General features: G+C 61.8%; 1 protein-coding gene and 1 long non-coding RNA gene across 3 annotated transcripts; one reads left to right on the forward strand and one right to left on the reverse strand.

Moving 5' to 3' along the window:
• The first annotated feature begins 306 nt into the window (after positions 1-306).
• Positions 307-2,171, forward strand: LOC125687781 (uncharacterized). 2 transcript variants are annotated; one of them, XR_007374398.1, is made up of 3 exons: positions 307-439; positions 757-1,352; positions 1,812-2,171. It is a non-coding gene; the product is annotated as an uncharacterized LOC125687781 (long non-coding RNA). The 2 variants fall into 2 exon arrangements; XR_007374397.1 differs by having other exon boundaries at positions 325-419; positions 637-1,352.
• A 10,255-nt stretch (positions 2,172-12,426) lies between these two features.
• Positions 12,427-13,335, reverse strand: LOC125687780 (uncharacterized). Its single transcript, XM_048933044.1, has 2 exons — positions 12,790-13,335; positions 12,427-12,672 (listed from the first exon to the last, which is right to left on the reverse strand). The coding sequence occupies exons 1-2, from the start codon at positions 13,333-13,335 to the stop codon at positions 12,427-12,429; spliced, it is 792 nt and encodes a 263-aa protein (XP_048789001.1).
• Positions 13,336-15,000: the final 1,665 nt, after the last annotated feature.

A 15,000-nucleotide genomic window follows, 5' to 3' on the forward strand; every position in this document is an offset into this window, starting at 1 on the left:
CCCCCGTGTGCACAAGGGTGTGTTTGCACGCCTCTTGCACACCTCCCTGTGCAAGGAGCCCCCCCCCCGTCCCCGTGCCCCCCTTCCCTCCCCCCCGTGTTGCACGAGCACTGGATGCAGGGGAGGGGGGGGAGGGGAGGGGATGAAGACCGTGGGACGGGGGCACGACGGTTGCACGGGGGTTTGCACGCGCGGGGGGGGGGGGGAGGGGGGGGGAAGAAGGAGGGGAGGGGTCGTACCTTGGCTGCTTAACGTCAGGTGAGCAGGACCTTGGGGGGGGGGGGGGGGGGAGGAGGAGGGGGGAAGGGCAGGGGAAAAAAAAAGGGTGAAAAGAGGTGAAAAAAGGTGAAAAAAGGAACCCAAAGCAAAGGAACCAAAGGGGAAAGGAAGGAACGAAGGGTGCAAGGAAGGAAGCAGGGGTGCAAGGAAGGAAGCAGGGGTGCAAGGAAGGAAGGAAGGGTGCAAGGAAGGAACCAAAGGTGCAAGGAAGGAACCAAGGGTGCAAGGAAGGAAGCAAGGGTGCAAGGAAGGAAGGGTTGCAAGGAAGGAAGCAGGGGTGCAAGGAAGGAACCAAGGGTGCAAGGAAGGAAGCAAGGGTGCAAGGAAGGAACCAAGGGTGCAAGGAAGGAACCAAAGGTGCAAGGAAGGAACGAAGGGTGCAAGGAAGGAAGCAAGGGTGCAAGGAAGGAACCAGGGGTGCAAGGAAGGAACCAAGGGTGCAAGGAAGGAAGCAGGGGTGCAAGGAAGGAACCAAAGGTGCAAGGAAGGAAGCAGGGGTGCAAGGAAGGAAGCAAGGGTGCAAGGAAGGAAGCAGGGGTGCAAGGAAGGAAGCAGGGGTGCAAGGAAGGAAGCAAGGGTGCAAGGAAGGAACCAAGGGTGCAAGGAAGGAACCAGGGGTGCAAGGAAGGAACCAAGGGTGCAAGGAAGGAACGAAGGGTGCAAGGAAGGAAGCAAGGGTGCAAGGAAGGAACCAGGGGTGCAAGGAAGGAACCAAGGGTGCAAGGAAGGAACCAAGGGTGCAAGGAAGGAACCAGGGGTGCAAGGAAGGAAGCAAGGGTGCAAGGAAGGAAGCAGGGGTGCAAGGAAGGAAGCAGGGGTGCAAGGAAGGAACCAAGGGTGCAAGGAAGGAAGCAAGGGTGCAAGGAAGGAACCAAAGGTGCAAGGAAGGAACCAAGGGTGCAAGGAAGGAACCAGGGGTGCAAGGAAGGAACCAAAGGTGCAAGGAAGGAACGAAGGGTGCAAGGAAGGAAGCAGGGGTGCAAGGAAGGAAGCAGGGGTGCAAGGAAGGAACCAAGGGTGCAAGGAAGGAAGCAAGGGTGCAAGGAAGGAACCAAGGGTGCAAGGAAGGAAGGGTGCAAGGAAGGAACCAAGGGTGCAAGGAAGGAACCAGGGGCAAGGAAGGAACCAAGGGTGCAAGGAAGGAACGAAGGGTGCAAGGAAGGAAGCAGGGGGTGCAAGGAAGGAAGCAGGGGTGCAAGGAAGGAACCAAGGGTGCAAGGAAGGAACCAGGGGTGCAAGGAAGGAACCAAGGGTGCAAGGAAGGAAGCAAGGGTGCAAGGAAGGAAGCAGGGGTGCAAGGAAGGAAGCAGGGGTGCAAGGAAGGAAGCAAGGGTGCAAGGAAGGAACCAAGGGTGCAAGGAAGGAACGAAGGTTGCAAGGAAGGAACCAAGGGTGCAAGGAAGAAAGCAGGGGTGCAAGGAAGGAAGCAGGGGTGCAAGGAAGGAACCAAGGGTGCAAGGAAGGAAGCAGGGGTGCAAGGAAGGAAGCAGGGGTGCAAGGAAGGAACCAAGGGTGCAAGGAAGGAACCAAAGGTGCAAGGAAGGAAGCAGGGGTGCAAGGAAGGAAGCAGGGGTGCAAGGAAGGAACGAAGGGTGCAAGGAAGGAAGCAGGGGTGCAAGGAAGGAAGCAGGGGTGCAAGGAAGGAAGCAGGGGTGCAAGGAAGGAAGCAAGGGTGCAAGGAAGGAAGCAGGGGTGCAAGGAAGGAACCAAGGGTGCAAGGAAGGAACGAAGGGTGCAAGGAAGGAAGCAAAAGGGTGCAAGGAAGGAAGCAGGGGTGCAAGGAAGGAACCAAGGGTGCAAGGAAGGAAGCAGGGGTGCAAGGAAGGAAGCAAGGGTGCAAGGAAGGAACCAAGGGTGCAAGGAAGGAAGCAGGGGTGCAATGAAGGAAGCAAGGGTGCCAAGGAAGGAACCAAGGGTGCAAGGAAGGAACCAGGGGTGCAAGGAAGGAACCAAGGGTGCAAGGAAGGAAGCAGGGGTGCAAGGAAGGAACGAAGGGTGCAAGGAAGGAAGCAGGGGTGCAAGGAAGGAACGAAGGGTGCAAGGAAGGAAGCAAGGGTTGCAAGGAAGGAAGCAGGGGTGCAAGAAGGAAGCAAGGGTGCAAGGAAGGAAGCAGGGGTGCAAGGAAGGAACCAAGGGTGCAAGGAAGGAACGAAGGGTGCAAGGAAGGAAGCAAAAGGGTGCAAGGAAGGAAGCAGGGGTTGCAAGGAAGGAACCAAGGGTGCAAGGAAGGAAGCAGGGGTGCAAGGAAGGAAGCAAGGGTGCAAGGAAGGAACCAAGGGTGCAAGGAAGGAACCAGGGGTGCAAGGAAGGAACCAAGGGTGCAAGGAAGGAAGCAGGGGTGCAAGGAAGGAACGAAGGGTGCAAGGAAGGAAGCAGGGGTGCAAGGAAGAAAGCAGGGGTGCAAGGAAGGAAGCAGGGGTGCAAGGAAGGAAGCAAGGGTGCAAGGAAGGAAGCAGGGGTGCAAGGAAGGAACGAAGGGTGCAAGGAAGGAACGAAGGGTGCAAGGAAGGAAGCAAAAGGGTGCAAGGAAGGAACCAGGGGTGCAAGGAAGGAAGCAGGGGTGCAAGGAAGGAACCAAGGGTGCAAGGAAGGAACCAGGGGTGCAAGGAAGGAACCAAGGGTGCAAGAAGGAAGCAAGGGTGCAAGGAAGGAAGCAAGGGTGCAAGGAAGGAAGCAGGGGTGCAAGGAAGGAACCAGGGGTGCAAGGAAGGAAGCAGGGGTGCAATGAAGGAAGCAGGGGTGCAAGGAAGGAACCAAGGGTGCAAGGAAGGAACCAGGGGTGCAAGGAAGGAACCAAGGGTGCAAGGAAGGAACCAGGGGTGCAAGGAAGGAACCAAAGGTGCAAGGAAGGAACGAAGGGTGCAAGGAAGGAACCAGGGGTGCAAGGAAGGAACCAGGGTGCAAGGAAGGAAGCAGGGGTGCAAGGAAGGAACGAAGGGTGCAAGGAAGGAACAAAGGGTGCAAGGAAGGAACCAGGGGGTGCAAGGAAGGAACCAGGGGGTGCAAGGAAGGAAGCAGGGGTGCAAGGAAGGAACGAAGGGTGCAAGGAAGGAACAAAGGGTGCAAGGAAGGAACCAGGGGTGCAAGGAAGGAACCAGGGGGTGCAACAGAAGAACAGAAAAATGTGGGTGGGGGTCGGGGGGGGGAAGGGGGGGCGAAGCGAAAGGAAAAGGAGAGAGAGAAGAGAGTCACATCGGCGCGGGGCCCCCCGTGCCCCCAAAGCCACAGCTATAGTGCGACAGTGTGACAGACATCGGCGATGCCGGGGCGCCGGGGGGGGGCGGAGGGGGAGGGGGTCGCACGAGGGGGGGGGGGGGGGGGCACGAGGACGGGGATGGGGGGGGGTTGGGGGGAAAGGGGGGGGGGGCGCGGAGCGCCTCTCGGAGGCCCTTTTCCCCCCCTTTTGGGGGCGGCGGGGGGGGGGGTTTTACTTTGCACCTCGTCGTGCAAATGTGGGGGGGGGGGTGGGAGGAGGGGGGGGGCGGGGTGTGCGCGGCACGTCCCGCTGCTTGCACGCTGCTCGTGCAAAGCGTTGGCTCCTCGTGCGCTGCTGCCCGCCTGCCCTCGTGCAAACGCTGAGCCTCGTGTGCCCCGGGGCGCCCCTGGTGCTTTGCACGCTGCTTGCACGCTGCTTGCACGCCTCTCAGGCGCCGCAACGCCCGGCTTGTTGCGCGCTCACGGTGCTTCGCGCCGCCCTCGTGCAAGCTGCGCGTGCTTGGCGCTCTCGTTGCACGCTCGCGTTCCTTGCACACTCCTCCAACGCCCCCCATTCCTTGCACACTCCTCAACGCCCCCCCCGCTCCTTGCACACTCCTCCAACACCCCCCCGCTCCTTGCACACTCCTCCAACGCCCCCCACTCCTTGCACACTCCTCCAACGCCCCCCACTCCTTGCACACTCCTCCAACACCCCCCGTTCCTTGCACACTCCTCCAACACCCCCCATTCCTTGCACACTCCTCCAACACCCCCCATTCCTTGCACACTCCTCCAACGCCCCCCACTCCTTGCACACTCCTCCAACACCCCCATTCCTTGCACACTCCCCCAACACCCCCCACTCCTTGCACACTCCTCCAACGCCCCCCGCTCCTTGCACACTCCTCCAACACCCCCCGTTCCTTGCACACTCCTCCAACACCCCCCCGCTCCTTGCACACTCCTCCAACTCCCCTCGCTCCTTGCACACTCCTCCAACACCCCCCCACTCCTTGCACACTCCACAACACCCCCCACTCCTTGCACACTCCAACACCCCCCGCTCCTTGCACACTCCTCCAACGCCCCCCGCTCCTTGCACACTCCTCCAACGCCCCCCGCTCCTTGCACACTCCTCCAACACCCCCCGTTCCTTGCACACTCCTCCAACACCCCCCATTCCTTGCACACTCCTCCAACGCCCCCCACTCTTTGCACACTCGCCGCACGATCCCCCGCTCTGCTCCCCCCCCCCCGCTCGCCCCGCCCGCTCGTGGCGCGAGCCCCGCCCCTCCGCCCTCCCCATTGGCCGACGGAGTCGCTTAATTAGCATAACCCCGCCCCCTCCCCCAACTCACCACGCCGCCCTCCCATTGGCCGGAGCGCTCCAGCGGCGTTGATTTGCACGACTGCGCTGCGTTTTGCACGAGCGCCCTTTTCCCCCGCCCGCCCCCCCCTTGCACGCCCCTTTGCACGCCCTTTGCACGCCCTTTGCACGCCCTTTGCACACTCACCTTCCACCGCGGGCTCCTCTTCTGGGGGCAGCGTTGGGGGGGGGGGAGAAGGGGAAAGGTGACGTCAGGGTTCCCTCGTGCCCCCACAGCCCTCCCCCCTCCCCCCGTTTGCACGCTCGTTTGCACACTCAGTTGCACTCGCAGACCCCAGTGCACGACCCCCGTGCTGCCTGCGCGTCCCACAGTGCCCCATAGTGCCGCATTGTGCCCCACTGTGCCCCATAGGGCCTCATTGTGACCCATAGCGCTGCCCGTAGTGCACCACAGTGCCCCATAGCACCTCATAGTGCCCCCATAGCACCCCATAGTGCCCCATAGTGCCTCACTGTGCCCCATAGCACTGCCCGTAGTGCCCCATTGCACCTCATAGTGCCCCATAGTGCCTCACTGTGCCCCATAGCACTGCCCGTAGTGCCCCATTGCACCTCATAGTGCCCCATAGTGCCTCACTGTGCCCCATAGCACTGCCCATAGTGCGCCATTGCATGCCATAGTGCCTCATGGTGCCCCATAGCGCCCCCACAGCACTGCCCACAGTGCCCTATAGTGCCTCAGGGTGCCACATAGTGACCCACAGCACTGCCAATAGTGCCCTATAGTGCCGCATTGTGCCCCACAGTGCCCCATAGGGCCTCATGGTGCCCCATAGCACTGCCCACAGTGCCCCATAGTGCCTCATTGTGCCCCATAGCGCTGCCCGTAGTGCACCACAGTGCCCCATAGCACCTCATAGTGCCCCACAGCACCCCCATAGTGCCCCCTAGTGCCTCACTGTGCCCCATAGCACTGCCCATAGTGCACCATTGCACCTCATAGTGCCCCATAGTGCCTCACTGTGCCCCATAGCACTGCCCATAGTGCCCCATTGCACCTCATAGTGCCCCATAGTGCCTCACTGTGCCCCATAGCACTGCCCATAGTGCACCATTGCATGCCATAGTGCCTCATGGTGCCCCATAGCGCCCCACAGCACTGCCCACAGTGCCCTATAGTGCCTCATTGTGCCCCATAGCGCCCCACAGCACTGCCCATAGTGCCCCATAGTGCCCCATAGCACTGCCCACAGTGCCCCATAGTGCCTCACTGTGCCCCATAGCACTGCCCATCGTGCCCCATTGCATGCCATAGTGCCCACAGTGCCCCACAGCACTGCCCACAGTGCCCTATAGTGCCTCAGGGTGCCCCATAGTGACCCACAGCACTGCCAATAGTGCTCTATAGTGCCCCATAGTGCCCCACAGCACCTCACAGTGCCCCATAGCACTTCCCACAGTGCCCCATAGCGCCCCATAGCGCCCCATAGCACCTCATAGTGCCCTATAGTGCCTCAAGGTGCCCCATAGTGACCCACAGCACCTCGCAGTGCCCCATAGCACTGCCCACAGTGCCCCATAGTGCCCCACAGTGCCCCATAGCACCTCATAGTGCCCCATAGCACTGCCCACAGTGCCCCATAGCACCCCATAGTGCCCCACAGTGCCCCATAGTGCCCCACAGCACCTCATAGTGCTCCACACTGCCCCACAGCACTGCCCATAGCACCCCATAGCACCTCATAGCACCCCACAGCTCCCCATAGCACCCCACAGTGCCCCATAGCAATCCAGTAGCGCTGTCCATAGTGCCCCACAGTGCCCCATAGTGCCCCACAGCGCCCCATATCTCCATCCCCGTCCCCTGAAGGCGCCATTCTCCCCCCCCCCCCCCGTTGCCAGGGCGACAGGCGGACCATCCGTCTCCATGGCAACGGTTGTCACGGTGATGGGTCGCCATGGCAACGGCGCTCTACAGCCCGGGAGGGAGGGATGCTGTCACCATGGCAACGGTTGTCACGATGATGCGGAGATGGGAGGGGACAGCCAGAGCCTGCGGGCGTGCAAGGGCGCGTGCAAGGGCACGGGGGTGTGCAAGGGAACAGGGGTGTGCAAGGGCATGGGGGACGTGAAAGGATAAAGGGGTGTGCAAGGGCATGGGGGTGTGCAAGGCATGGGGGTGTGCAAGGGCACGGGGGTGTGCAAGGGCACGGGGACATGAAAGGATAAAGGCTGTGTGCAAAGGCACGGGGGGGTGCAAGGGAACAGGGGTGTGCAAGGGCATGAGGATGTGCAAGGATACAGGGGTGTGCAAGGGCATGGGGACATGCAAGGGAACAGGGGTGTGCAAGGGCACGGGGGTGTGCAAGGGAACAGGGGTGTGCACAGGAACAGGGGAGTGCAAGGGCATGAGGGGTGTGCAAGGGCACAGGGGTGTGCAAGGGCACAGGGGTGTGCAAGGGCATGGGGACATGCGAGGATACAGGGGTGTGCAAGGGCACGGGGGTGTGCAAGGGAACAGGGGTGTGCAAGAGAAGGGGAGTGTGCAAGGCACAGGGGTGTGCAAGGGAACAGGGGTGTGCAAGGGCATGGGGGTGTGAAAGGATAAAGGGGTGTGCAACAGCACGGGGGTGTGTAAGGGCATGGGGCTGTGCAAGGGCCTGCGGGGTGTGCAAGGGCACGGGAGTGTGCAAGGGCATGGGGACATGCGAGGATACAGGGGTGTGCAAGGGCATGGGGGTGTGCAGGGGCATGAGGGTGTGCAAAGGGAACGGGGGGTGTGCAAGGGAACAGGGGTGTGCAAGGGAACAGGGGGTGTGCAAGGGCATGGGGGTGTGCAAGGGCACGGGGACATGCGAGGATACAGGGGTGTGCAAAGGAACAGTGGTGTGCAAGGGTGTGAGTGTGAGCAGGATGGTGTGAGTGTGAGCTGGGCGCTGTGAGTGTGAGTAGAGCAGTGTGAGTGTGAGCTGGGTGACACGGGGCTCTGCACTGGGAGACCCAAATGTGGCCACCTGACCCACAGCCTGACGCACAACAGCCTGATTCACAATCAGACCCACAACAGCCTGACCCATAGCCCTGACCCACACCAACCTGACCCACAATCGAACCCACAACAGCCTGACCCACAGCCTGACCCCACAACAACCTGACCCACAACCCAGCCCACAGCCTGACGCACAACAGCCTGATTCACAATCAGACCCACAACCACCTGACCCACAGCCTGACCCACAACAACCTGACCCCACAACGGCCTGACTCAGAACAGCCTGACTCACAATCAAACCCACAACAGCCTGACCCACAACAGCCTGACCCATAGCCTGACCCACACCAACCTGACCCACAACGACCTGACCCACAACCTGACTCAGAACAGCCTGATTCACAATCAGACCCACACCAACCTGACCCACACCAACCTGACCCACAACAGCCTGACCCACAACAGCCTGATTCACAATCAGACCCACAACAACCTGACCCACAGCGGCCTGACCCACAACAATCAGACCTACAACAATCCGACCCACAACCAGACCCACACCAACCTGACCCACACCAACCTGACCCACAACCACCCAACTTGTGATCAAACACCCCACAACCACCCAACGCACAGCAGCCCAACTCACAACCTGACCCACAACAACCTGACCCACAACAACCTGACCCACAGCCTGACCCACAACCACCTGACCCACAATCAGACCCACAGCCTGACCCACAACATCCTAACTCACAATCAGACCCACAATCACCTGACCCACAGCCTGACCCACACCAACCTGACCCACAACCACCCGACCCGTGACCACACACCCCACAACAACACGACCCACAACAACACGACCCACAACAACACGACCCACTGCAACCAACCCACAACCAAACGCCCCACAACCCACCACCCCACGACACCCCACAACAACCAACCCCCAACCATCAGACCTACAACCAACGCACAACTCCCCACAACCCACAACAAACAACCAACCCCCAACCATCAGACCTACAACAACCCCCCACCCCACAACAACCAACCCACAACCATCAGACCTACAACCAACGCACAACAACCACCCCACAACCCCACAACCCCCCACAACCCACAACAACCAACCCACAACCATCAGACCCACAACAACCAGCCCACAACATCACACCCCACAACCATCAGACCCACAACAACCAATGCACAACCCCACAACCCCCCACCCCATAACCACCCCACAAACATCAGACCTACAACAACCACCCCACAACCCCCCCACCCTACAACAACCACATCACAACCATCAGACCCACAACAACCAACGCACAACCCCACAACCCCCCACCCCACAACCACCCCACAAACATCAGACCTACAACAGCCAACCCCCAACCATCAGACCTACAACAACCACCTCGCACCCCACAACCACCCACCCCACAACAACCAAACCTCAACCATCAGACCTACAACAACCAGCCCACAACATCACACCCCACAACCATCAGACCCACAACAACCAACCCACAACCCCACAACCCCCCACCCCACAACAACCAAACCTCAACCATCAGACCTACAACAACCACCCCACAACCCCCCCACCCCCACAACCCCCCACCCTACAGCAACCACCCCACAACCATCAGACCCACAACAACCAACCCACAACCCCACAACCCCCCCACCCCACAACAACCAACCCACAAACATCAGACCCACAACAACCACCCCACAACCCCACAACCCCACAACCCCCCACCCCACAACACCCCACAACAACCACCCCACAACCCCGCACCCCACAACAACCAACCCCCAACCCACAACAACCCCCAACCCCCCACCCCACAACACCCCACAACAACCAACCCCACAACCATCAGACCTGCACCAACCACCCCACAACCCCACACCCCACAACCCCCCCACCCCACAACCCCACAACCCCACAACCCCCCCACCCTACAACAACCACATCACAACCATCAGACCCACAACAACCACCCCACAACCCCACAACCCCCCACCCCACAACACCCCACAACAACCAACCCTCAACCATCAGACCTACAACAACCAACCCTCCACCCCACAACAACCACCCCACAACCCTGCACCCCACAACAACAAACCCCCAACCCACAACAACCCCCAACCCCCCACCCCACAACAAACCACCCCACAACCATCAGACCTACAACAACCACCCCACAACCCCGCACCCCACAACCCCCCCACCCTACAACAACCACCCCACAACCATCAGACCCACAACAACCACCCCACAACCCCCCACCCCACAACAACCACCCCCCCAACCATCAGACCTACAACCAACCCCCAACCCAACAACAACCCCCAACCATCAGACCCACAACAACCAACCCACAACCCCACAACCCCACAACCCCACACCCCACACCAACCACCCCACAACAACCAACCCCGCAACCATCAGACCTACAACAACCAACCCACAACCCCCCACCCCACAACAGCCACCCCACAACCCCCCCCACCCCACAACAAACCACATCACAACCATCAGACCCACATCAACCACCACACAACCCCACAACCCCGCACCCCACAATAACCACCCCACAACCATCAGACCTACACCAACCACCCCACAACCCCACAACCCCACACCCCACACCGACCACCCCCCACCCCCCCCTCCCCCCCTCCCCCTCACCTTCCCCGCAGAAGGGCCCGCTGTGCCCCGGTGCCGGCGCAGTCGCACTGTGGCTCCCCTCTCCTCAGGGCGCATCGCCCTCCATGAGCGCAGGGTGGATGCTGGGCGCAGCGCCGCCGCTCTTCGTCCTCCTCTTCCTCCTCCTCGTCCTCCTCCTCCTCCTGATGGCGGGCCGTTGTCCCCCTCGCGCCCCCTGCGCCCCCAGCATCACGGCCGGCTCCTCGCCCACCCTCAATTCAGCCACCCAACCCCGGAACGGCGCCTCGTATTTGACGGTGCTGAGCGTCAGAGCGGACAGCCGGACGTCGGGGGGGATCCCCCCCACAAACAGGTCGCTGCCCACCGCCATCTCGGCCCTTTTGGACCTCACCGCCCGCCGCCGCCGTCTCCCCGTCCACCGCCAGCGCCGCTTCTCTCCCCCTGCGGCTCAGCGCCACCGAATGCCAGCGCCCGTCGTTCACCGCCGACGCCGACGCCACGACGGCCGGCTCTGCGCAGGCGATGGCGAAACGCAGCCTCAGCCTCCCTTCGGCCACCAGCAGCTCCAGGAAGTCGCAGTTGCCGCCGTCGTCCATGTAGAGCAGCAGCGCCCGGCTGACGTTGGTCTTCAGGCTGAAGCTCAAACGGGCCCCGGATCCCCAGCGGCCGTAGCGAACCCACTGCCCCGGCGTCCCCCGGGAAGTGCAGGGCTGAGGGCCGAGGTGCCGGCAGGGCACAGCAGGGCGCACAGGGCGAGGATGGCCAACGCCGGCAGGCGGCGGCGCGGGGGCAGCGGGGGGACGAGCCGGGCAGAGAGCGGCCAGAGAGCTGCGGTGGGTCATAGAGTTGCGGGGGGTCTTTGGGCCTAGAGTGGACGGTGGGTCATGGTTGGTCACAGAGTTGCAGGGGGTCTTCAGGCCTAGAGTGGCCATAGAGCTGTGCTGGGTCATAGAGTTGCGGGGGGTCTTCGGGCCTAGAGTGGCCATAGAGCTGTGCTGGGTCATAGAGTTGCAGGGGGTCTTCGGGCCTAGAGTGGACGGTGGGTCGTGGTTGGTCATAGAGTTGTGCGGGGTCTTCAGGGTTAGAGTGGCCATAGAGCTGCGGCGGGTCATAGAGTTGCAGCGGGTCTTTGGGCCTAGAGTGGCCAGTGGGTCGTGGTTGGTCATAGAGTTGCAGGGGGTCTTCGGGCCTAGAGTGGCCATAGAGCTGTGGTGGGTCATAGAGTTGCGGGGGGTCTTTGGGCCTAGAGTGGCCATGGGGCTACAATTGGACCATAGAGTCACGCAGTGGGACTTTGGGCTTAGAGCGGCCACTGGGTTGTGGTTGATCATAGAGTTTTGGTGGGCACTGAGGCCTTGAGTGGCCGTGGAGCTGTGGTGGACCATGGAGTCTTGGTGGGTCTTCGGGCCTAGAGTGGCCATGGGGCTGCCGTTGACCACAGAGTTCTGGAGGACCTTGAGGCCTAGAGCGGCCATTGGGTCATGGTTGGCCGTAGAGTCACAGTGGGCCTTTGGGACTAGAGGAGTCACGGGGCTGCGTTTGACCATAGAGTCGTGGTGGGCGTTGGGGCCTAGAGTGTCCGTTGGGTCGCAGTTGGCCATAGAGTCACAGTGGGCCTTGCGGCCTAGAGTGGCCGTTTGGTCGTGGTTAACCATAGAGTCACAGTGGGCCTTCAAGTCAAGGTGTTCCATTGGGTCACTGTTAACGATAGAGTCATGGCAGGCCTTGGGGCCTAGAGTGGCCGTGGGGCTGCAGTTGATCATAGAGTTCTGGGGACCTTGAGGCCTAGAGCAGCCGTTGGGTCACGGTTAATCACAGAGTCACAGTGGGCACTGAGGTCTACAGTGGCCGTGGGGCTGCAGTTGGCCACAGAGCTGTGGAGGACCTTGAGGCCTAGAGCAGCCGTTGGGTCGTGGTTGGCCGTAGAGTCGTGGTGGGCCTTCAAGTCAAGGTGTTCCGTTGTGTCACGGTCAACCATAGAGTTGGGCTGAGCCTCGGGCCTAGAGGGGCTGTGGGGCGGCAGTCGGACACAGAGTTCTGGAGGACCTCCAGATCCAGAGGGGCCGTGGAGTCACGGGGGGTCTTCAGCTCCTGCTGATCCGTGAGGCCGCAGCTGACCATAGAGTCCCGGCGGCTCTCTGCGTCCCCCAGGGCTGTGGGGTCCTCCAGGTCTGCGGGGACGAAACGCTGGGGGGTCACAGAGCGTCGGTTGGTCACAGGGCCGGGGGCGGCGGTGGGACCCTGGGGGGGGTCGGGCTCCGGGGGGCTCACGGGGGAGGGGAGGAGAGAGGGGTGTTGGAGGACCTCTGTCTCCAGGTGGATCGTGGGGTCTTGGAGGACCACGGAGCCTCGGCTGAGCACGGAGTCTTGGAGGACCATGGAGTCTCGGCTGCCAATGAGATCTTGGAGGACCGCGGGGTCTCGGAGGACCACAGACCTTCGGTTGACCTCTGCCTCCAGCTGGACCGGGGGGTTTTGGAGGACCACAGAGCATTGGAGGACCACGGACCCCCGGCTGACCATAGAGTCCTGGAGGACAACGACGTCTTGGTTGACATTGGGGTCCTGGCGGACCATAGAGTCTTGGGGGACCTCTGTCTCCAGGTGGACCGCGGGATGTTGGAGGACCACAGAGCCTTGGAGGACCACAGACCCCTGGCTGACCATAGAGTCTTGGAGGACCTCAGCTTCCGGGGGTACCACGGCTCCTTGGAGGACCACAGCACCACCTCGGTCGACCGCGGCCTCTTGGAGGACCTCCGGCTGTTGTTGGAGGACCTCCGGCTGTTGTTGGAGGACCTCCACGCCGTTCTGGGGGTCCCGGCGCTGCCCCCTCCCCGCAGGGCTCATGGCGGCTCTCGGGGCGGGGGTCCGGGGGGGGGTCACAGCATCGCCTGCGGGAGAGCAGGGAGACCCCCCCCCTCATTAGCATCACGCTAACGAACCCCGTGATTGGGGAATGGGGGGGGGGGGTCACTATGGTAACGGGACGGGGAGGGGGTGAGGGGGGGGGATATGAAATTATGCAAATGAGCCCCGGGGTTATTTATAGCCGCGCCCCTCGTTAGCTGCGCCGCATAATGAACCAATCAGCCCAAGTGCTGCACCTGCGGGGGGGGGGGGATTGGGGGGGTTGGGGGAGGGGGTGCCCCATGGAGCCGCTCTGCCCCACAGATCTGCCCCATAGATCTTGAGCTGCCCCACAGATCTGCCCCACAGCGCTGGGTTCTGCCCCACAGCTCTCAGTTCTGCCCCTGCTTTGCCCCACAGCCCCCGCTCTGCCCCATAGCTCTGCCCCACAGCTCAGCCCCCATAGCAGCACCCCATGAACCCCACTCTGCCCTACAGCTCTGCCCCACAGCACTGCCCTATAGCTGTGCCCCATAGCTCAGCCCCACAGCCCCACTCTGCCCTGCAGCTCAGCCCACAGCTCTGCCCCACATCACCACCCCACAGCTCTGCCCTACAGCTCAGCCCCATAGCACTGCCATACAGCTCAGCCCCACAGCCCGCACTCAGCCCTATAACTCAGCCCCACAGCTCCCACTCTGCCCTGCAGCTCAGCCCCATAGCAGTACTGTACAGCTCAGCCCCACAGCTCAGCCCCACAGCCCTGATTCGGCCCTATAGCTCAGCCCCATCGCACTCCCCCACAGCTCTGCCCTATAGCTCAGCCCCATAGCACTGCCATACAGCTCAGCCCCACAGCTCTGCCCTATAGCTCAGCCCCATAGCAATACTGTACAGCTCAGCCCCACAGCCCAGCCCCACAGCCCCCATAGCTCAGCCCCATAGTACTGCCATACAGCTCTGCCCCACAGCTCAGCCCCATAGCACTGCCATACAGCTCTGCCCCACGGCTCTGCCCCATAGCACTGCCATACAGCTCTGCCCACAGCTCTGCCCTAGAGCTCAGCCCCATAGCACTCCCCCATAACTCAGCCCTATAACTCAGCCCCACAGCACTGCCCTATAGCTCAGCCCCACAGCCCCATAGTGCTGCCCTACAGCCCAGCCCCACAGCTCAGCCCCACAGCCCCATAGCTCAGCCCCACAGCCCCATAGCTCAGCCCCATAGCTCTGCCCTATAGCTCAGCCCCATAGCTCAGCCCCATAGCACTGCCCCATATCACAGCCCTGTCACTCAGCCCCATAGCTCTGCCCTATAGCTCAGCCCCATAGCTCAGCCCCATAGCACTGCCCCATAGCACAGCCCTGTCACTCAGCCCCATAGCGCTGCCCTATCGCTCAGCCCCACAGCCCCATAGCGCTGCCCTACAGCCCAGCCCCACAGCTCAGCCGCACAGCCCCATAGCTCAGCCCCACAGCACTGCCATATAGCTCAGCCCCATAGCACTGCCCTAGAGCTCAGTCCCATAGCTCAGCCCCACAGCACTGCCCTAGAGCTCAGCCCCATAGCTCAGCCCCACAGCACTGCCCTAGAGCTCAACCCCATAGCTCAGCCCCATAGCACTGCCCTAGAGCTCAGCCCCATAGCTCAGCCCCATAGCACTG

This window comes from Lagopus muta, unplaced genomic scaffold (genome assembly GCF_023343835.1).
Source record: "Lagopus muta isolate bLagMut1 unplaced genomic scaffold, bLagMut1 primary scaffold_207, whole genome shotgun sequence".
In the NCBI taxonomy this organism is placed as follows: domain Eukaryota; kingdom Metazoa; phylum Chordata; class Aves; order Galliformes; family Phasianidae; genus Lagopus; species Lagopus muta.

Excerpts from the sequence above, each read along its gene's own strand:
- LOC125687780 (XM_048933044.1), bottom strand. The coding sequence starts at position 13,335 with ATGAGCCCTGCGGGGAGGGGGCAGCGCCGGGACCCCCAGAACGGCGTG. Across the intron at positions 12,673-12,789 it reads CGATCCACCTGGAGACAGAG|CGTTTCGTCCCCGCAGACCT; the intron begins GTCCTCCAACAC and ends GTGACCCCCCAG.